The sequence below is a fragment of the Crotalus tigris genome, unplaced genomic scaffold (assembly GCF_016545835.1).
Source record: "Crotalus tigris isolate CLP2741 ecotype Arizona unplaced genomic scaffold, ASM1654583v1 scf7180000024179.210319, whole genome shotgun sequence".
Taxonomy (NCBI): Eukaryota; Metazoa; Chordata; class Lepidosauria; order Squamata; family Viperidae; genus Crotalus; species Crotalus tigris.
In genome coordinates, this window is record NW_024100419.1 from 26,078 (window position 1) to 49,848 (window position 23,771).

The window sequence follows — 23,771 nt, forward strand, 5'->3', positions numbered from 1 at the left end:
TTCCCTAAAAAGAGACAGAACAATAGATATCCATTGGACCCAAGAAAGTGGTATATCTTCTTGAGAAAGAGATGTACCACTGCTCCTTTCAAGGCTGGAGGCATCACCCTCTCCCTCAAAGAAGCTGACACCATAGACCTAATCAGAAATCACCTCCTGGTTATTATATTTGTGGAGACAAATTGTACTGAAATTGTCAATACTGTCTGGAATTTGGGATGGTTTGGGAAAGATAAACAGATATAACTTTCTGCATCTGAAGAATTTTGAAATGTTTACCTTTTTTTTATAAAATATTTTATTGGTTTTTTTAATTTTTAAGAAAAAGTAGTCAGGAAACACCCTGGTGTTTGGGTAATCAGACATTCCAAAGTGAAAACATAAATAAACAGTTCAACTTAATACACTCACTGTCTCCTCTCTATTTCCCTCAAGTAACATAATACGTTTAAAATATTCCATTTCTAAATTAAATTTCTATTATTACTAAACCTATTTTAAAACTTTGTCAGTTTACAATTACCAAAATCAAATTTAACTTTAAATCAACAAGTTATCAGTTCAGGTATTCCTTCCATGTGTATTCTAGTTCTTAATTTCTCTCATCCCTCCTTTTATCACCAATCTCATTTATTTCTTCTTCCATTACACCATAGCTATCTTAATTTAAAAAAATTAATATTAAATCTTAATTCAGTTCAATTCATTACACAAACTTCAAATTTCATCCAATTGCTTGTCATACCTTATCACATCTGTTATTGTACAAAAAAAATCATCTAACTAAATTAAAATATTCCATTAATTATTAAAACCATCCCAATGTAAAAAACATTTTTTCAATTCCAATACCTAGTTTTTGTCAAAATATATCTATTATTCAAAAAGGTATTCTTAATCTATTTAAAATATCTGTTCTAAAAATCACCCTCGTGTATATATGTTTATATTTTTTCTTGCTTCTAACTCTAAAATCATAATCCTTAAAACAAACCATAAATCCAACATTGCCTTTTAATCCATTACACAATTTTAAATTTCTCTTTTCACTCTAATTCTGGCTTTTTTCCTGTGCCAAGAAGGTTTCCATAGGGACGCTTCCCTTTCAGCCAGTGGATCTATCTTTGTTGCTTGCAGTAGCCTTTGAAATAATAGAAGTCCCATCCTCTGCATTAGACATCTATTTCTCTCCTCCTTGAAGCATTGTTGCTTTGTAGTTTGAGATCTCAGTCTTTGCTTCTTCTGTTCCTCAAAGTTGCAGATGGAAGGTTTGTAAGATAGAATAAGTTCCTCTTTTATCTCTGTTGATTCCTCTTCTAATATATTTTGATTTATACCATAGTAAGATGTAGCCTGGACATCCATTTGAACATTTGAAGTGAAATCTCTGGATCTTAGTTCTGTAGTAAACTTTTTCATTGTAGCACATATTTCTGCAGTAGCCTTATAGATCTTTTCCAATATAAGTGTACAGTTTAATTGTGACTGAGGTTTCTCCATTTTGATAGTAATTAAAAAGAGTGTCTTTTTTCTTTTTTTGTGGAGGCTATATTTAATATAATTTAGGCAATATCCACCCCCACAGTTCCCACAGTTACCCAGTTTATCTTTCATCTTCAAAAGTATTTTGAAGGTCAGCTATCTTCAAATCAAATAACCAGAAGTTGCAGTATTACATTTTTGCCACTAGATGTCCTCAGTAAGTTAAAAAAGGTTTTTTCCAAATGCCATTTCCCTTTTTCTATCTTTTAAAGTATAATGTGAAAAGAAATAATCTTCCAGAATAGAATGATAGTACAGTTCTTAGAAAAAGAGGAAAAGAACAGAAACTTTTTTTTCTCTGTACCCCAAAAAATATAAAAGTAAATATAGTCTTTAAAATTTTGTTCTATTTTTATAGAACGCCTTTCTTCCCAAAAAACATAGAAGCTACCTTTTCAAGCCAGGGAAGTAAGGCTCTTTCAGGTAGCAGATACAAAATAGAATAGAGAGAATAGCAAAGAAAAGTCTCACCAGGATTCACCACAGGGGTTCTTACAGCTTAGATGTTCTTTGACTTGCGGTTTGAAGCAGCAGGGTGATCGGCCATTTTACTGGCCGATCTTCTTCTCTGTCAGCCCTCAGAGATGGCTTGGACAGCTGAGGGAGCCGCCGCTCCTCATCAGCTGAGCCAAGCCTCCTCGACAGAAGTCGCACCCTCCAGGGCGACTTTGGACCCGCATAAGGGTCTGCCGGCGGAGGTAAAGCTAGCCGACGAGGAGACAAGTCTCACCATACGACTAGAGATGCGAACCGGAACCGGAAGTCAAAACGTTTACCTTTTAATGGATTTATAAATATTTCACATATATTTCCACCTTTTTCAAGTTTGTGAAGGTAAACTACACAGAACATAGTGTTATCTAAAATGTTCAGTAAAATTCTTTGTGGAGGCCCAAGCTTTCAGTTGAAGAGCCCTTTGTCTTATTGGATTTACCAGAAGAGGCTGATGGTAGTCTCTGCAGAGATTTCCTTCCTCTAGAACAGCTACTCCCCAAGACAAAGATGGTCCCCCCTATTATGGCTTCCCAAAGACTGGGTCTTTCAAAAAGCTTTGCAAGATAATTACAGTGTTGTAGTGTCAGAATGGTTGATTTTATGTAGCTTATTATTTCCAGATCTTGAATGCCACCTAGAATACTTGGAAAGTAAGACAGTTAACAAATCAAATCAATCCAATAAATAAAGTGCATATTATCATCCAAAGCTAATGTCCAGAGCTAATGTTCTTCCCTTCCACTGTGTGTTCCTCCTTTTTCTTATATAAAATATTCTTAGTCTGATTCTAATCTCCAAGTTGGCCCAGTATATGTGACTTCTATTGATTGCTATCTCTGTCAGTGTATTTATATCCTAATTTGCTGAGCCATCCAAAAATGATCTAAATTATCCGTTGTTTCAATAGCTAATCAAGGAAATAATTATGAAAATATGCATGTGTTTCAAGAATATTCATTGGACAAAGGATATCCCATCCCCAAGAAGAAATTAGTGCATTTCCCCCCCCCCCAACATCCTGTAAATTATGCTGTCACATTCTGGACTCAATTAAAATGTCAGTCATATTTTCCATAGTTCAGCCTGTGCTCTGTGCCTCCGGGAAGGTTTCTGTGTGTCTAGTTTTGATTTGGACACACTAATAAAAGAACTGTATGGAATGAGATATGTGCTGAGCAGGACGGCAGGATGTCAAATTTGTACCAAAATAATGAGTTAGCACCAAATGCTAATTAAATATTGATGAAAGTCATACTTTCAATTATCTTCATTATGGACTGGTATTTTATGTAGACAGTAAGGCTTGGAGTAGGAACACGTATTGTAATTAGTTATGCAGTATAAAAAATACAAATTATTTTCTTTCTGCCTGAGCTGAAATAAATTATTCAGCAGTGACAAAAAGGCAGATACAGTATTCCTTGTGGTGATTCAGTTTCATTTAATGTTTATAGAGTTAATGTGTATATTTAGATAACGATTTTTCTGATAACTACTGTGAGAAAAGCAGATTCAGTTGATAAAAAGGATACAATGTTAAGCAAATGAGAAAAGGGGTCTGGGTATTGAGAGAAGTTATCCAGGAGTTTTGCATTTGTGCATATATGAATCAAAGTATATGATGCATAATTGACCCAGATCCAAGAAACCTCAAATGCTGATTGTTCCAGGTTTGAATGAGCAAACAACTTTATTAGAATGCAGCACATGGCAATGTAGAAATGAAGATAGTTATCTGAGCTTTTTGTTAGTTTGGCTTTGTATGACATATGAACCTAACCACTGTGCTTTGCAAACCAAAATATATGATTTGGTACTTGCGTGTTAAAGAAGTCTTGGTGGTGCAATGGTTAGAATACAGTATTGCAGGCAAACTCTGCTCACAGCCTGGAGTTCAATCCTGACAGGGCTCCAGGTTGACCCAGTCTTCCATCCTTCCGAGTTCAGTAAAATGAGAACCCAGATTTTGGAGGGCAATATGCTGGCACTAAACTGCCTGAGAGTGCTCTAAAGCACTATGGGCAGTATATAAGCCTAAAATGCGATTGCTATTAAAGTGGTGTACATTGGTACCTGGATGTAAACTTATATTTCCTTGGCACTCATCAGCTTTCCCACTTGCTTTTATTTAATTTTAAATGTCTTAAATTAAAAATGGAATTTGCACTATCACAACATATATTTGGTCACTGGTCCTCCCTGCTCCAACCCCCATGGACACCTAGAAGCATGGTCCAAAGCAAAGTATTGTAAGAGCTGGTGGGAGCTTCAGTACTAATTTCTTCTGCATGAAAATAGCTCTATCTAATATGTGGGGTTTTGGGACTGGCTATGTTCATGCTGTCATTTTGTAAGAATACCTATAACATGCTCCTCAAATCCTGAATAGAACAGAACAGAACAGAACAGAATAGAATAGAATAGAATAGAGTTGGAAGGGACCTTGGAGGTTTTCTAGTCCAACCCCTTGCTCAGGCAGGACACCCTATACCATTTCAGACAAATAGTTGTCCAATCTCTTCTTAAAAACCTCCAGTGTTGACGCATTCACAACTTCTGGAAGCAGGTTGTTCCACTGATTAATTGTTCTAACTGTCAGGAAATTTCTCCTTAATTCTAGGTTGCTTCTCTCCTTGATTAGTTTCCATCCGTTGCTTCTTGTCCTGCCTTCAGGTGCTTTGGAGAATAGCTTGACTCCCTCTTCTTTGTGGCAACTCCTAAGATATTAGAACACTGCTATCATGTCCCCCCTCGTCCTTCTCTTCATTAAACTAGACATACACAATTGCAGCAACCATTCCTTATATGTTTTAGCCTCCAGTCCCCTGATTATCTTTGTTGCTCTTCTCTGTATTCTTTCTAGAATCTCAACATCCTTTTTGCATTGTGGTGACCAAAATTGGATGCAGTATTCCAAGTGTGGCCTTACCAAGGCATTATAAAGTGGTATTAACACTTCACGTGATCTTGATTCTATCCTTCTGTTAATGCAGCCTAACACTGTGTTGGCTTTTTTGGCAGCTGCAGCATACTGCTGGCTCATATTTAAGTGATTGTCCACTAGGACACCAAAATCCTTCTCACAGTTACTACTATTGAGCAAAGTACCACCTATCCTATACCTGTGCATTTGGTTTTTCTTGCCTAAATGTAGAACCTTACTTTTTTCACCATTGAATTTCATTTTGTTAGATAGTGCCCAGTGTTCAAGTCTGTCCAGATCCTTCTGTATCTTACACCTGTCTTCTGGAGTGTTGGCTATTCCTGCCAGCTTGGTGTCATCTGCAAATTTGATGAGTTCCCCATCTATCCCCTCATCCAAATCGTTTATGAAGATGTTGAAGAGTACTGGGCCTATAACAGAGCCTTGGGGTACCCTACTGCGTACTTCCCTCCATGGAGATGCAGTTCCATTCAGGACTACACGTTGAGTGGAGTACAAATCCATCTGCCAAAACCAGTTGGGACTCCAAGCTTACCATTATATGTGAATCACATTATTTTGGGTTGTTCTATAAACTATGTGTCAATGTAGCCTTTCTAATCTTTTACAATAAAAGGCAGAATAGCTTTACTGATTAACACTTGTAAAAAGGTAGGTTTAAAAAATGAATTGTGCAATTGAGTCTCAAAGCAAAGTCCTGAACTGGTAGGGCTTGTCTCCTTGTCATTTCTTCTGGAAGGAGAGACCTCAAAAGCTCATATCAAGATATAATGGTCCTAAATATCAAGGGATATTAGCTAAAGGCTATATAAATACCAAGTGAAAATAAATTTGATGGACAGCTTCTATAAGGACAATTTTGGTTTTGGGACTATGCCTCCCTAAATAAAATAAAACTTATTAAACAAAACTGAAATCTTAGCCAAAGAGTGGGGAATTAAATACCAAATACTACTAAGAGCCATTTAATTAAACCACTTTTTTTTAATAATGCAGAGGAGGAGGGATATTATGTAATTAAAGACAGTACATTCGGACATGATAACTGAAAATCTAAATCATGCAATATATAATGGATTGTGGGCAGGGAGCAAAAGGAACAAAGAAAAATAAAATTTTGGATTATTTCTTAGAACAGGAAATGTTAACAAAATGATATTTTTCAATTAATCCTTAGGTGTACAGCTGATGTAACCTCTATAATATAAAATTAAATATAACATGTTTCTGCAAATAGTATAATTGCTATCTATGTGAAGTTGTGCAGAATTGAAAAGAGGTTGAATAGTTCTCCAAGGCATCAATTCAAAACATATTTCCAAATCAAGTTTGAAATACAGGAATGAAAAATAATGGCTTTAGAATGGAACTCACAATCCTCAAGACTTGCGTATTATTGAAAATCTTCAGGGAGATTTCAAACATGCAGGGATGCAAAGGAATCTGAAAATATTTTTGAACAAGAAGATTTCTGCAAGGGACAGTGGTAAAAATTTCCAAAGCAAGAATAAAAAGACAATTGGCACACAAAATGTTTTGGCCAAAGTAAATACTTTGTATTATCTCCTGAAAGTATTCCAAAATTTAGCACCTATCAATCTATTCTTTTCTATTTTGAATCTGCCAGCAATTGCACAAAAATAGTAAATATGCATTAATTGCATAAATATGTGTAATTTTGTATCGCATACAGATGTCAGCTTCTGTTCACTCAGGATTAACTGAAACATATAATCTGTATCATACAATAATGACTAAGGATACATCTAAGCCAGTGATTCTCAACCTGTGGGTCGGGACCCCATTTGGGGTCGAACGACCATTTCATGGGGGTCACCAAACAACGCAGTCCGCCATTTTTTCCCCTTTTCCTTAGCTGTGCTACTCCCTTTTATTCTATTGGCTTTTGAAAGCCAATAGAATAGACTCTCTTGAATAGAGTCTAATTCTATTGGCTTTCAAAAGCCAATAGGAATTGTCCAGGCTGTCTCTGCCCTGCTGAGCCCGCCGAAAGTCCCATTCTGCAAACGGTGCTACACCAGTTGAGTAGTCCTCGACTTACGACCAGTTGAGTAGTCCTCGACTTACGACCAGTTGGGGGTCGCGGCATTAAGGTTGAGAACCACTGATCTAAGCAAAAAGAAATATAAGATCACTCTAGTCTTTCCTAATTTGGGGGTCTTGAGTTTTTTTAAACTACTCTTATCATTCCCAGCCAGCATCATGGGAACTCTTATTAGGCATCAAATTGGGAAAAAATAGACTAGAAAACAGGAAGAAAAATGGGATATTCTCCATTGTTTTTGACTGTTTTTAACTCAAAATTTTTGAGTTACAATTTTAAAATACACATGGAAGCTGTAAAGAAATTAATTTGGATAATAATACTCTTTACTGTTTGTAAATTTTTATAAATCTAATTAAACACAGTATTGGCCTGGATAAACCCAGGGTGCATCTTACTGTATAATTTTGGGATTTTTTTCCTAATTGTAAGGCTTGCTAATATGATTGAGCCTAAAAATGCACATCCACTGTTGGATGTTTGTCTCCATATACTGGAGACCTCTGTTTATTAGGACCTGCAACAAATCCTCTGTGAAATAATTTTGTCAAGTAGTTGCACACAAACTTTTTGCAAGATCAGCAAAAAAAAACTTAAAGTACCTGGAGGTAACTTGCTAAAAAATAAATAGCAATAAAGTTTTGTACTTTTTACTTGTGCTGAATGGAATTTAGATTTAATCATTAGGTTGAAATTGGTTTTCAGTAGATTTATCACTTTACTTTTGAAATCTCTTGGTTTCCCTTGATTCAAATTGTTGATTGTCAGCTTCTGAAGTAAGCAACAAATATATTTTGAAAATATATTCCCATACATTTGCTTTTAGTTGAATTATTATATTACTAATATGTACTAGTTGGCTGTCATTTATTTATTTGAGTTTTACTGATTTTTACTTGCACCCTCTTCGTTTGGCTGAATGTTTAATATTATAGACTGGGGACATATTTCTGTTCATCGCTAATCTTCACATAGATATTATCTGCTGTGATAAAAATTAAAGAAGTAAATAAAGCTAGGTGTTTTATCTGAGGTGATCTCAATACATTCATAAGACAACATCATACTATTTTTTATTTGGAACCAATACAATTCATTAAATCATTAACTTTCAAATGCTGACTGAAAGTTCAGTCTTTTGCATGGGTTTTTTTTTTTTTTTTGCAACGAAAACATGAACTTTGGTACCCTAAGTGACCATTTGCCATAGACTCAAATCCTGCTACCCATTTTGGAGGTGCCCCAATAGGATACTCAAAAGTCAGATATGGAGGAAAATTATTATTCTCCCAACTTGTATGAAAGGTTAAAAATGAAGGATTTCAGTGGTTAAAGACGCTGAACTTGTCAACTGGAAAACTGACAGCCCGGGTTCGTGAGCTCAGCACTGTGCAACGGTATGTGTGTTTGTGAGCTACCCTTACTCGGCCCAGCTCCTGCCCACCTAGCAGTTCAAAAGCATGCAAATGCAAGTAGATAAATAGATACCACTTCGGTGGGAAGGTAACAGAGTTTGGTATATAGTCATGCTGGTCACGTGATCACGGAAACGTCTTTGGACAAGGCTGCTTCCTTTTGCTAAGAAATGAAGACAAGCACCTTCCCTTAGAGCAGGGGTAGGCAACCTTGGTTCTTTTATGACTCGTGGATTTCAAGTCCCAGAATTCCTGAGCCAGCCATGCTGACTCAGGAATTCTGGGAGTTGAAGTCCATGAGTCATAAAAGAGGTTGCCTACCCCTGCCCTAGAGTCAAACACAATCCGACAAGGGAAAACCTTTACCTTTACCTTTATATTCATAAATCTTATAGATGTCAGCTCTCCAAGAAACAGATTTCACAAGGACTACTAGAGCCCTACTATTGTAATAACAATATCGCTTGCTGAAGTTTCTTTCTGTGCTCCTTTATGTAGAATCAGAACAGGATTATTTTAATTTCTTTTTTAATTTTCTTATGCTTGCTTCTTTTCCATGGCCGCAATTTTATTTATAGTCTCTTTTATCGGTTAAGAGCTCTTGCATTCCTTCACCAGCTTCAATTCTGCCTCCTCCTATGATAAGTTACTAGGATACCGAATATCAATTGCACTCTTTACACAGATGTTTCTTACCAGATATGTAAGATGCTTTAATTATTCATTACTCTGCACAGCTAGAAATGTATTTTGGATTTATATAGGAGTGTTCAATTAACTTCTACACGGAAATGGTTTTTGTGCAGTAATTGGGTAATATGGAGTGCTTTCATTTCTTAAAACTAACAGATATTCCAAATGGTAAATTCTTTGCCACTTCCAGAGCCAAGTTAGAGGCAAACCTTGACTGAGAAATGGTCATTTAAACACCTTTTAGAGTTACAATGGCCTCAGAAAGGGTACTTTATGGCATGCAAAGCAGTTCCGGCTGTCATAAAATCTCTCTCTCCCTCCCCAGTCATATGGTTAGATTTGGGTTTGTATGCCGCATGTATGAACCAATCATACATGTGAGCCATTGGCAACTGGTTCCAGCATCCCATGGTCATGTGACTGCGATTTGGCACTTTTGGCTAGTTTCTGGCAAAAAAATGCCTTTTGGATAGAATAGATTTGGAGTTAGACCCAAGATACAGTTAAAGACTGTTGTAAAAATGGTTATAAATGGACACATGAGTGCTTTGACAATCAAAATTGTGGTTCCACTTGTGGTCGTAAGTCAAGAATATTCTCTTTTGGAATATGCAACATTATGCAAAGTGCAGAAAGGAAGCAAGAAATGGTAAGTCAAAGAAATTTAAGGACATGAGACAAGAGAAAGAAAGTTAAATATGTTGACATTATCACATTGATTACCAGCAGAATTCCAGCCAATTCAATGCTTTAGTTTTAACTTTTTAAGCCCTAGATGGCTTGGTGCCTGCATACTTAACCAGAATTGATGAGCCTGGTATTCAACCTGTGTCTCCATCACACATGAAGTTAAGGGAATGGCAGGCCGGAGACTGACCTTCTCAGATATGGTCTCATATTGAGGAACAAATTACCCACTGAGATAAAGACACCTCAACCTTATTTTGAGATCCATTGATCTGTCTAGACCATCTTAAGTTTTCTTTCATAACATCGGCCTGGCTGATTCAATCCTGTAGGTGCCCTCCATTAAACAATGCCACCTCTCAGGATCCCAGAAACCTGTCTCCTTATAGCAGTGGCTGCCTCTGGAACAAGGTTCCCTCCTTGAGATCTGGATAGCCCTCACTCGACTGTTGTTTCATAGAGCTGTGAAGTCCTGTTCTTCACCCTGGCCTTCACCCTGAGGGAGAGCAAGACGCCTCAGTTCATCACCCCTACCATCTTTTTCCTTGTCATTTTAATTTTATATTGTGCTTTCTACTTCGATTGTTGTGAGTCATCCAGTCAATTGAGAATTGGGTGGCATAAAGTTTAATCAATAATTATAATTATTCTGAAATACTCTGGGGAGAGGCAGTGGATATCAGTTTTCGTTGAAATTTTAATTGTACTTTAATTGTACTCTATTTTTATTTGGAAGTTAGATGATTTAAAGAAAAATAAGCCTGCATAACTAAGTTTAATTTATGCCAATACTACAGTATTCACTTACACCTCTCTGTACTTTACTATCCTTGCAAGTCATTACATTTACTTCCATTACCATATACTACTTCATACATTGCCTTTAAAGTACTATGTAAAACGCATCAAAGAAAAATGGACTGTTTTATTAAAATCATACCTCCCCCTCCATTCATCTTCTTCATTAAAGAGTTTCTTCTTAGTATAGGATCGCATTAGGTGTTCCTTGCTAAGTAACTGCCTCATTTAGCCTCATTCATAGTTAAGAGAGTGATGAAAGAAATGTTACAACCAATCATCACATTTACAACATTTGCAGGTCTCTAAAGCAAAGCAAAGGTTAAGTAAGATCATAAGCACAGTTGCAGTTTCATTTAGTGATGTTTCACTTAACAACTGAGTTGCTGGTCACAAGTGTGGTTGTAAAATGAGGATATTTGTATTCGTTAAGTTGGTAGTAAATTTAATTAAATTTCCTAGCATACATTTTACTTCTATAAATACTTTGTAAGGCATCAGGATAATTTCCTACATCAGTTCAGACATACTTTTAATTCTAGTCTAAATTCTGATGTTATAAATCTCCTGTTTTAAAGCAAATATATTTAGGCATCTATATTGAGAAGATGTACTGTACTTCAAAAGAAAATCTATTTTAAACAAATGACAGATTTAATCAACTCTCTTTATTTACATAGAAATATGTGTACACACATATTCTGTATTTGTACACATACATTTCTAAGTATATATGCATTTATAATTTCCACATACTCTACGATAAACAATCTCATTTTGTATTTAAAGTAGCTACAGAATTGGGTAAAAATACAAGTTCAAAAATAACAGCTTACAACTAAATTACAAAATCACCCAATAATGAACTCATAAATTTTAGCAAGAAATCCTAGCTTATATACAGCCAGATCTAGGCCACATGATACAAATGTGAACTAGAATTTTCAGTTAAGTTTTTAGTTTAGTTTCTTATTTGAGAAGAAAAAGCTGGGGGGGGGAATTAATTTGGCAAAACTCTTCAAGACAAAATAGGGAAATGATCAGGTTTTTGACATATAAATAAAAACAAACACATTTCAAAACTCTTAATTTCTAAGACCATTTCTTTCTTCAAATAAAATGATTTTGAGCATACATGTTCCTGCTGAACAGCGTGGATGGAGAGAGGAACCAATTAGGTATATAAATGCCTGGGATATGCTGATTGGGAGGTGCTTATAATGCAACCTGGAGTTCCTCCTTGCTGATAATCATGGGAAAATATCAATTTTCCCCAGATAAAATCCTGGACAGGTCTGTGTCAGACATGTAGGTGAGATATTTGCTAATATTATTAATATTAAATAATATGGAATGGACTACTTTCTTACTACATGCCAAATTACATTTCCCTACTAAAATGGCTGATTGTAACAAAAGCAAATCTAAGGGTCTGGTCCTTACATTATCAGAAGCCAGCTATTTTCTCTCTTTACTGCTCCTTGATCTTTTGGCAAAGAAATCTCATATTACATACCCTGAGTGCAGACGCCACTGCCATCATAGATTTTTTCCAAAAACTGTTTGAATCTTTAATCTTATCCCTCAAATATGATTGTAAATTTATTGAGTATCTTATTATTCAAGCTGCTAGAGTTTGTCACTCATTTTGCAAAAAATAGCATAATAAAGTGAAACTGTTTGTCAGTCTGCCTCTGAATGTGGCTAATAACATAATCTCCTATCTTCTATGCACAAAAAACCTTTGAATCCCAAATGTAGCTAAGTGATGTTTCATGCAATGTGAGAATTGTTTGGTTATCACTTTTCTTACAACAATGAATGACTTCTCTTTCTATAGGTAGACATGCTAGAATCTGCTGTATAAATATTTGGGTGATATATCATCACATGTAACAATCCCCAAATGCACAAAGGTTTCACAGTTTATATGCCTCTTTCATTTGGTTTCTCTTTGGGATGAGGAAAATGAGGTTCTCAGAAGTACAAGGGTTAATGAGAGTGACAATTTCCATGTATCTGAGGTCTCCTTTTTCCTCTTCTCTCTTCAACTAAGCTCCAGAAAATGTAGAGCAGATTTGTGAATGGGTAGATGCAATAATCTATTTCTGCCTCTGGGGAAAAAAATGATGGATATTAACTGATAGTTAATAGTTTCTTGGCAAAAATTTAACAATTTTAATTGGAGGATTGAGATGACACTATTTTATTGATGCAGACTACCAGGTCTGAGATAAGTGAATGCCTAGATCACCTGGCTGCAGCCAATTGATTCATATCAAAGGTAAAATGTAAGTATTTACATAAGTGAATCTTATGTAAAAGATTAATTTTGAAAAGATTCACTGCTCTGAAAAATTAAACAAATGTACAAGGTCTGGAATTTTAGCCAATGAAAGCAAACTGGTAAAGATCTCATTATAATTTTATATTAGATTTCTTCTTTAATAGCTTTTCTATAATGGTCCTGGCAAGGGTTTATGATACTAAAAAGCCAAGTCCATTTGTAGAGGGAGATTATCAGCCACTGCTTCATTATCTCAATGAAATCAGTGTTATACTTTATTGCACTGAATGAAAACTATCTCCTTTAGAGACCTTGTGATTTTAATTTTAGTATGCTTTCAGAATGGCAAAATTGGTAGAGATCCCAATTTCTGAATTACATGAATAGATTAAAGACAAACTAGTTTAAATACAGAACACATTTTCTCAATATTTTTGGATTAAATGGATATTTCAGTAGAATTCTGTTCTATTTTCTACCCACTGATTTTTAAAACAAAATCCCTGTGTTCACTACTTTTCATGACTGAATGAAGAATGGCAGTGTCTACAAATCTGAATAGTGGGCAACATATCCACAGAACACTTTTATCCAGTTCTTTGCTCCTGTTACAACATGTACTTTGCCTATAGTTATAAACATGGCTTTAGAGGTGTGCAACTGATCTACCCAATTGTTACATAAAGGACACAGTTCTGTCAGATTATAGCTAGAATTGTTGTAGGTATTTAATAAGCAAATAATATTGCTTGTGAATGATTCATTCACGAACCTATTATGCAAATCTCATAGAAATTCTTCTAATTTTAAACTCCTATAGAATTTTTGCCTAAGTTTTAAGCAAAATTCATGGCAGCACATCTGAGAGATTTCTTTCTCTGAATGTTTCTCCCTAACATCATAAAAAAAGGTTTAGCTAATTTCAGAATCCATGTTGATAACATCTCTGCATGTTAGAGAGCCTTTGACAAATTTGCTGGCGCTGGCAGTTTAATATTCCTAAAATGCTAACAAAGAATGTTTTTTCCAATACTACCAGCTGAATCTGCTGTTGCAGCAAGTCTTAGTAAGAGATCATTTGTGTCTCTTCCTTGCAAAGAATTTGGCTTTTCGCACTTATCTATATACTATTAATATTTGATAAGATCTGATCTGACACAATGAGAAATTAAATACAAATACTGTACTGCGAAAAAGTGATATTTTGATTTTCGGATATTGAAATATTTATGATAACAGCAAAACCTTCAGGCTGGTCCACTCATTCGGTGATTCATCATGAAATTACAACTGCATGGCCAAATAGAGACTCTGATCATGACAATGTTACATGGCGCTTGATCATGATGGCTCAATGACATATGCAAGTTGCTATATGATGTTCTAGTCATCAAGTGAAGAACATGCATGGATGAACCAGCCACAAGTGATAATTTTCCTTTCGGGAGAAGAAAGCTGCTTAGTTAACCTGATTAGGAACAATGCCTTAAGAAATTTAAAACTAGAATTTCAGACAGATTTTTTTTTCTGAATATAACAGTCATTGAAGAAGAGAGAGTACATCATCCAGAGGATAAATATGGTGTCTCACTGTGGTAGTTGTAATCAGGGCAGACCTTCTGCACTAGTTTGTAATCAACACTGTAGAAAGCAATGTAAATACAGATGACCTTAAATGGTTTAGAACATAACCAGGATACATGGCTTTGGGTCTGCTCTTGGTAGCAGATTTTTGAAGGGTCAAAGTTACACAATGCAGTTTTCTTAGCCCTATCAGTTTTCTCATACTCAATTCGGCAGTTGAAAGACTTTGATTCCTTAGTCTCTAGAGTTGATTGAGGGGAAGATTCAAATTCTACCACCTTGGAAGGTGGCACCAGGCTTACAGAAACATTTCCAAGGCCTGTTGAATTGTGCCGGAAATAAACACTAAAGGTTCCATTGCCATGATCAACAATCTTCCCCGTTATCAGAAGATTCAATTTCACAGTTTTGATGTTAGAATGGAAATCGCCCCATCCAAACATTTTTTTAAACTTTCCAGTTTTCACAATTGGTCTGCGTTTAGTTCGTGCAAGAGATTCCTGAGCTTCAGTGATATTGGATAACCAATCCCAAAAGTTGTCCTTGTCTGAATATGACATCCGCCCATGTTTCATTGTTGGAGAGGACTTCACAAAAAGACGTAAAGGATTGATGATCCGAGAATTGACTCCATTAGCAACCAAAGTGTCCACAGCATCTTTATCCTCCCAGTCCAATACGTCTGTGGTCTGGATGACTTGCTTAGCATCACAGAATATCTGTTTCAAAAGAGAAAGAGAAAAGAATTTCAGAAACAGAAATATGGCATTGATCTAGATATTAATATTGATATCTAATATTGATCTATATCCAACATATAAATATGTAAGAAACCAGACCATTCGAACTACCAATCAACAAGAGAACCAATCAGCTGTTCAGAATTTAAATATAGCTCCAAACGAACAACCAATCACATGACCACTGGACCAACTGGCACACAAGACATTTGTAAGCTAAGAAGAACAGGCCAAGAAGATCCTACTGAGGGTGTTACCTAGTCTGGTAACAAAATGTTCAGAAACGAAACTGAAAGAAACTTGGAGAGCAAACCACTTGCCAAAATCTAAAGCCTGAGCCCCGAGTATTTTCTATTATATGGTATTTTTTATCACTGCTTTCTTTGCAGAAAAAAGTACACAGATGTGTACTTTTTTCTGCAAAGAAAGCAGTGATAAAAAATACCATATGTTTACAACATTGCTGAGCTATTGTACAATGCTTGGGATTAACTGAGCTTGGATTCTACTGAAATGTTATTCCTCTCTTTATAACTGTCAGAGCTGTGAATCTTCAACAACTGACTTGATAATGAATCAAATTATTTATGTTTCCTCCTCAAACTTTCATTAAGAACTATTTCACCTTCTCTTCATATAATCTTATGATATAAACATGTGAGAATATTCATTTTCTTTTTGTATCTATGTATTTTAGATTACAAACCATTACTATAAAGCAAAAACTCCTTGAATTGTTTTACAGGACTATATATACACATGGTAAATAAAATAAATATCTAAATTGGAAGTACTTCACGAATAAGTGATAGCAATTGTGAATTACTCATTCATGAATATTTTAAGACTCATAACATTAAACAGCAGTTTTACATGCAAAGTGCATCGCAAATTTTTGATAACACTCTTCTTGTACTAGTATTATAAAAAGCTTCTTTCTCTTTTCAAAAAATATTTTGTAAATTTATTTATTTATTTAAGAAAATTTATATGGCCGCCCAATTCACTCTCAGTGATTCCGGATGGCTTACAAAGATAACAACCTAATATAAAAACAATAAATGCAATAATCCCCCCCCCCCAGTGACAACAATCAGTCTATCCATAAGCCGCTTGATGGGTTCCATCCCACTCTGGGTTCCTCAGGCCCATTGGCAAAACCAGGTCTTCAGGGCCTTGTGAAACAGTGTCAAAGCAAGGGGTGTCATGGTCACCTCAGAGGCCAGTTTGGAGGAGGAGGAGAAGGAGGAGGAGGAGGAGCTGGGACCATCCAACAGGAAAGGCACACCAGGGGCTGAGGATGATGCTGTCATGGGCCCTTTAGGCATTTGGGGGAAGTAGTCGACCAGATGGAGAGCTGCCTGCTTGCACATAGGGGAGGATCTGACAGGCAGTGGTGCTGATAAGCAGTCAATCTTCTCTGATGAGAAACAGTTGCCTACTCCGCTTGATCCAAGGGCAAGGAGAGTGGAGCATAGGCAAGCCCAGAGAAGAGCTGCAAGGCTACTCGGGAGGAATTGCCCCACCTCTCCTCACAAGGAATACCTGGAGGAGAATAATTTAAGGAGAAGACGTGGGGAGTTAGCCTTTATCAGGAACAATTGTTTGTTTTGGCTTACACTCCCCCGGCTTTTACTTGTGCCTGTTGCTGTTTGCCTTGCCTTGCTTGGAAGATTGCTCTTCCCATTTTGTTTTGGATCTTGCCCTTCTTTGGTGGCTCTGTTTGGCCTTCGCTTCACTGGGGCTTTGGAACCGCTTCTTTTCTGGGACCTGTTTCTTGTCCTGAGGACTGCCCTGATCTTGTGCTTGGACCCTGCCTGGTGGATTGGACTTGGAACCCTGGACCTTGCCCTGTGAGCGTTCATTGGTTGGAAAATTGGTTAAGAGAAATAAAGAACTCTCTAGAGCAGACATGTCAAACTTGCGATGTCACATGACATCACACAACGTATCGGGACGGTTTTGCCATTGCTGGCAATAGGGTGGACGCGGCTTCCGGATGACACATCCGGCCTGTGAGCTGGCAGTTTGACACCCCTGCTCTTTTCAAGGGCAGCCCCATGCAGAGTGTATTGCAATAGTCAAGATGGGAGATGACCAAGGTTGTGAGTGACTATGAGCAGGGACTAAACAATGGTTAAGAGAAATAAAGAACTCTCTAGAGCAGACATGTCAAACTTGCGATGTCACATGATGTCGCACAACACATCGGGACGTTTTTGCCATTGCCGGCAATGGGGTGGGCGCGGCTTCTGGATGACGCGTCCGGCCAGTGGACCAGCAGTTTGACACCCCTGCTCTAGAGGCTTGCCTTGCCTTGACCACCTGGGTCATAACTGAGGACAATCTTATCTCCATGGGAAAATGTTCCATAGGGAGGCAACCACAACAGAGAAGGCCTTTCTTCTTGGTCCCCCTAGATGTATCTCTTTAGGAGAGGGGACCCATAACCTTCTTTGCCTCTCTGCTCTAGTAAGTTTGATAGATGTGACTAGGGAAATATGATCCTTCAAATAACCTGGTCCCAAACCATGTTGCTGGCCCGCGGGCCGGACGTGTCATGAGGAAACTGCACCCACCCCATTGCCGGCAATGGGGAAAAAGTTCTGATACGTCATGCGACGTCACAAGTTTGACATATCTGATGTAGGGCTTTGAAGGTGACAATCAGCACCTTGAATTGGACCCAGAAGCAAATTGGCAGCCAATGCAACTCCTACAGGAGAGATGTCACCTGTGTACATCTAGGCCTGCAGAAAACCACATGGGCTGCTGCATTTTGAACCAATTGAAGCTTCCAGATACTTTTCAAGGGCAGCCCCATGCAGAGTGTGTTGCAATAGTCAAGATGGGAGGTGACCAAGGTTGTGAGTGACTGTGAGCAGGGACTAAACAATACTTAACTAAATATTATTTATTGCTTCTATATAAATTTGTTACTGTTTCTATATGACAACATACCTTCTGTATTTATCCAATCACATTTAAATGTAAGAGTTAAGGCTCATAAAACTTGGGTAGTGAAATGATATGCAATAAAAGAGGAGGGATACTATATTATTGAATCATTCTGCTTTTCCAGAACGCTAGAAATACCTATGTCCTGAACTGAGAGATGATTAATAGTGAAATACAGCAGTCTTAAATTGTTTTACTAGTCAACTTGTCCTAAAACTGGGCTAATTTTCTTTTTTTTAAATGAGGATTGGATTAATCATTTTTCTGTATGTGAACTGCAGCATTTTCAGAATTATGGTATTTAGAAAGGGTGTATTATTTAAAATATTAATGGATTTTGTGATTTAATTCATGCTTATTCTAGGTCAATCTAACTGAATATAAGAATATTTTTATTACTGTTTCATCTCTTATTAAAATGACTGTAATTGTTATCACAGTGTTTTCTTATGTAAACTAGTATACTATGTGTGTCTGCATTAATATCCAAATAAATGTTTTATTTGCAATTAAAGAATACAAAGCAATATTCTTGTCATGTGGAATTTTCCAAGTTCCTTAATTAAAAATCCTTCCTTCATACAATTTCTGTTCATTACTATCTTCTAGTCTTTAGAAGGCATATGAAAAATCATTTCAGTTTCTATAAGGCTTTTCAATTTTATCCTGAACTTTTTACTCAGAATCCTAAATGTTTTAATGTATATTTTATAGCTCTTTCCCCCCCCCCACTTCTACTGCCCCACGACACAAGCAAATTAAAAAATGAAGCTGACACTTGATGTTGAGAGAAGATAATCAGGTATATTTCTTTTTCTTTTCTTTTTTACTATGCAGCCTTGCCTTAGATCAGGGGTTCCCAACCAGGGGTACGAGACGATATTCCAGGGGGTGCAAAAATTTGGGTTTTCAAAATTATAGTGTATATGCATAATTTGTTGCTGTTATTTCAAACTTTTGTAAGGGATGTGAGAATATATCAGAAGTGTTCTAGGGGAGTAGGGTAGAGAAAAGGTTGGGAGCTGCTGCCTTAGATAAATAGCAATATGGTATCAAATTCTACTTGGAGAGAGTTTTAGTCATGTTAGTGCATAATCAAAAATATAATCTGGTTGGAAAATGACCCTGTCCTTATTTCTCCCAAGGCGTCTGTGTTAAGAGGTAAGCAAAATACTTCCAAGGTATATTCTTGGCACATAATGTACACTTACACTATTTCTCCTTCTACAGGTGAATGTTTCAAAACAATTTCCTTAATGTATGTGTTAAATATGGCTGCCTATCACATCATAGCAACTGTATATGACTAATAACGTACAATAGCACAATACAAAATCATATAACATAGGATAACATTAAAAAAACCTATAAAGGCAGTAGCAGCACAGAAAACAATGTATCATCAATTCAGGGGAACACAAGCCTGGGAACACATCCATGTCTTGAAAGACTTCCAAAAGCCCAACATAAGCAGATAGACTAAAGATACACTGAAAACTTGTTAGGCTTCTACAAATAGATGAATTAATCAATCTGATTTGGGAAAATGGTGATATTATCTTGTCCAGATCTGATAATTACCTTAGCTTAGGACTGATTATGATTTCAAACAATTTTGCTGAATGTTATTGATAAGTGAAAATGCATGACTTAAAGAGAAAGTCAACCTTGCCTGATGAGAAACTTGCTTATTGTATTAATGTTTTCTTCCAGTTCCAAAATGTTAGCCACATGATTATTCTCCATGAAAAAAAAAATCTGTCATTTAATAAAAAGTACTCTTCATGAGGGAGTTTGAGATGATCTATACAATGAAGGGTTTCTGAATAAGAATTCTTTTTCCTTCTACTCCTCCTTCTCCCTGTCTCTCACATCTCTCAGGGGTCCTCAACCTTGGCAATTTTAAGACTTGTGGACATGGCAACCAGGCAGCTAGACAAGACTCTGCCTTCATACCCCATCCTGCACAGTTGATGCTGCAGGGTGCAGGCAGAGGAAGTCCACAAGTCTTAAAATTATCAAGGTTGAGGACCCCTGCTTAGCTCAATAAAGCCTCCTTATCTGGAATTTTGGTTTTGATAGTATTATTTAAATAATCCCTCTATAATATTTTTCATTCATGCCAGACTCCACTTCCATGCTATATGCCAGTGATGGTGAACCTTTTAGAGACCGAGTGTCCAAAAACTGGCCCCGCCCCCGCTCCAGCCCCTGCCCTGCCCCTGCTCTGCCCCATCCCATCCCCCACTCAACCTGCCCGCAGGGCCACTCACCGCCTCCAGGGCCTGCCGATCACCCAGGCAGCCCAGCAGCGCCATGGCGGCCACGCCCTCTGCCTGCACCCTGCAGCATCAACTGTGCAGGATGGGGTATGAAGGCAGAGTCTTGTCTATCTGCCTGGTTGCCATGTCCTTTGCTGCACTGCTCCATGTGGGCCATGCTTGGGAGCGACTCTCCTCCAGGGGGGCTGCTGGTGAGGAGGTCGTGGGGGGAGGCGAGGCTAGGGCAATGGCACGTGTGCCCACAGAGAGGGCTCCAAATGCCATCTCTGGCACGCGTGCCATAGGTTCGCCACCACTGCCATATGCAAAGCCAAAATTCCAGATAAGGAGGCTTGTTAAAAACCTCCAGTAATGGGGCACCCACAACTTCTGAAGGCAAGCCATTCCACTGGTTAATTGTTTTTGCCGTTAGGAAATTTCTCCTTAGTTCTAGGTTGCTTCTCTCTTTGATTAGTTTCTATCCATTGCTCCTTGCAGGTTAATTTTCCATCTCAGAAGGGACTGGACAGTCACCTGTCTGAAATGGTATAGGGTTTCCTGCATGAGCAGGGGATTGGATTAGAAAACTTCCTGGACTCTTCCAACTCTGTTATTCTATGTTCTATCTCCTCTGATTTTTCTGCTTTGAGATTAGTATTTATTTGAAAAAAAATACCAGAGGATGTTGTATCATAGTTAGGCATTATTCAAGGCCTCTGGGCATATCTACAATTTCTGTTCATTTAATGGAGCAATTCTCATTTTCGTATCAGAATTGGTGTATGTTGGCCGATTGGAATGGGGTAGTGCCCACTCAAATTGACAGAAATTCTAGTAAAGAAATTAAACTTAAGACAAATTACCAATATCTTTTTTTTAAACTAGATAACCTGGTTTTAAGAATGCATGGAGATGTAAAAATACAAGAGAATATAATTTTTTTTTTTTGCAGAAAGGCATAAATCTTTTTCAAGAATTTGTATGATATGGCTCTCAACAAATCTAGCAAATAAGATAGCAAAGGTAGAGATTTTACCAAAATGTTTTTAAATCATAACTAATTTATGTTAGCTTGTATTTTAATGCTTGTTTTTGAAATTTAATAAAGGTATTTTTTTTAAAAAAATAGTGCGTTTGAGTTTTTGATAGAAGTATATCCAAAATCCAAGTGGCAATTGGAATTTACAAATAGTTACATGAGTTGCCTCCCTACAGCATTTGAGATTGCAAATTTTGCTTTCCACCTAACAATTGGTGAAGCACTTTCAGGTATTGCAGTTCTACTTCACTAATGAAAAGTCGCTAAAAAACCTTTTTTCAATAGTTTACATAATTGGATTGTGTTAAGAATTCTGTCCTGTCTCCTTTAGTTTATCAAAATGACAAGCCACCTCAAAGAAGGAAAAAAGCAGGGAGGGAACTCTTTCATGAACAAATTTAGCAGCATATTAAATATTCTGCTTGTAAACAAATCTTTAAAAAGAACTATCTAGCCTTTAGAAGTTTAGGTACACCAAAATCTCTGCTAAAAATACTAAATGCAGATCCAACTCTATAAAACATCAGTGATAAAGCTTCTACCAAAACCATATATCTTCTGAATCTTTAGGAAATTGTCAGAGCAGCATAATAGGAAAATGATAGAAAGTGGGTGAGGAATGACAGAAGTGAGCTATATATCAATATACTAATTGTAGATATTAATATTTTCCAATGTAATATATCACCTTCTGAAAAGCTAGCAGAACTGATAAATGTTAGTAGCAACTTTAAACATGAGGGTGGAAAAAGGAAGATAATTATAAATTGTGCTCAGTTTTCCTAAAAGCTTCTTTTTCTTTTCTGATCTTTTAAAAAAATTACTACTCAAAACATCATACAACAGAGGGAAGGGAGAACATCTAGAAAGCATGAATGGAAGTCAGATAAAATCTATACAGGATAATGATACAGAAAGCCCCTCCTTTCCTTTTCTTATCTGTCAATACATTGGGAATAATTTCTAGATGTACAGCAAAACTGTGGGAGACTTAAGTTAATGATGCCACTTAGCTTTAGGTTGTTCAGCTTAGCAATAATGAAACCCTTAAATAATAATTTTAGAAGATTCCAGCTGCATTTTTCCTATGCCTGCTTTCCAATTCTGATACATGGGTGTCCTGAATCCGATCTGAAATAATGACATAAATATTAATAAAAAGAGTCAAAAATGTGTGTGGTGCAATATGAGCGAGAAGCAACCGAGAGAACATTTTTGCTTCAAAAAATTAATTATACTCTAGCGCAATTTAAACACACACACACACACACACACGACAGATAGATAGATGGATGATAGTTTGTGTGTGTGTGTGTGTGCGTGCGCGAGGAGAGAGAGAGAGAGAGAGAGAGAGAGAGAGAGAGAGAGAGAGAGAGAGAGAGAGAGAGAGAGAGAGAGAGAGAACTAAATTTCTATTTTCCTCAGCAAGGTTGTGAAACCTGCAAAGCATGGTACAGTGAAGTAGAACATGGCTGAGATGAAATTAACCTGTTATTGAAATGGCCCAAACTAAGCCAAAGGTTAGTAACACAGTGTCCATCATCATTATACCACTTGCAACGCAGGCTCACACAGAATACTAATTCAATTTCTTTATTTGGTTAAAATTCTAGTATTGTTTCATGAAGTTTCAGAGATGATAGCAACATTTTGTGAGAATCTGACCATCTCATGTGATTTTGTTATTGTTTATTTATTTATTCCTAATTCTTGTTTCATGAGGGTAGATAGCACAATGGTATCTACCACTTGAATCAGCTGCCTGTCCTCAAAGTAAGGATTTTTAAGGAAATGTGTCATCTCTTTTCAATACTATTGAAAGTTTCTGTGCTTACTGCCACTTTCCAATAACTTCTACCAAGTTTCAATATTGTTTGCCCGCTGTTTTGTTTTTTCCCCTCTGCCTTCTGCTTCTGAGCTTACATTCTCATTTCTGACTCATGACAAAGCTTAGTCTATATGTCGATGAAGATTCTCAATCAATCAGGTAAAATTGACTGGAAGTTGAGTCATGACAATGGGACTTTTCTTTTTTGCTTTGAAACATTTCACTGTTTATTCAAGTAGCTGAGCCTGAGCAAGTTGGAGACCATATATATATTTATATATATATGTTTCATTTCTCACCTAATCTGAAGAGGCTCTCTATGTGAGTAGCCAGAGAATCATTAAGTGTCCTTGCTGCTAATCCTTCTCTTAGGTGGGTCATTAAGTGGGGCCTCCCTGGTGATCCTGTGAAGAGGTCTTGATCTTCTTAGAGACT

The 23,771-nt window shown here is 36.9% G+C and overlaps 1 protein-coding gene across 1 annotated transcript in view; it reads right to left on the reverse strand.

The window, feature by feature from the left end:
- Nucleotides 1–12,509: 12,509 nt before the first annotated feature.
- NXPH2 (neurexophilin 2) overlaps nt 12,510–23,771 on the reverse strand; it is a 43,743-nt gene continuing 32,481 nt past the window's right edge. The window contains exon 2 of the mRNA XM_039323443.1: nt 12,510–15,229. Coding sequence (XP_039179377.1) covers nt 14,489–15,229 — 741 coding nt within the window. The 3' untranslated portion in view covers nt 12,510–14,488. The remainder of the gene's footprint in view (nt 15,230–23,771) is intronic.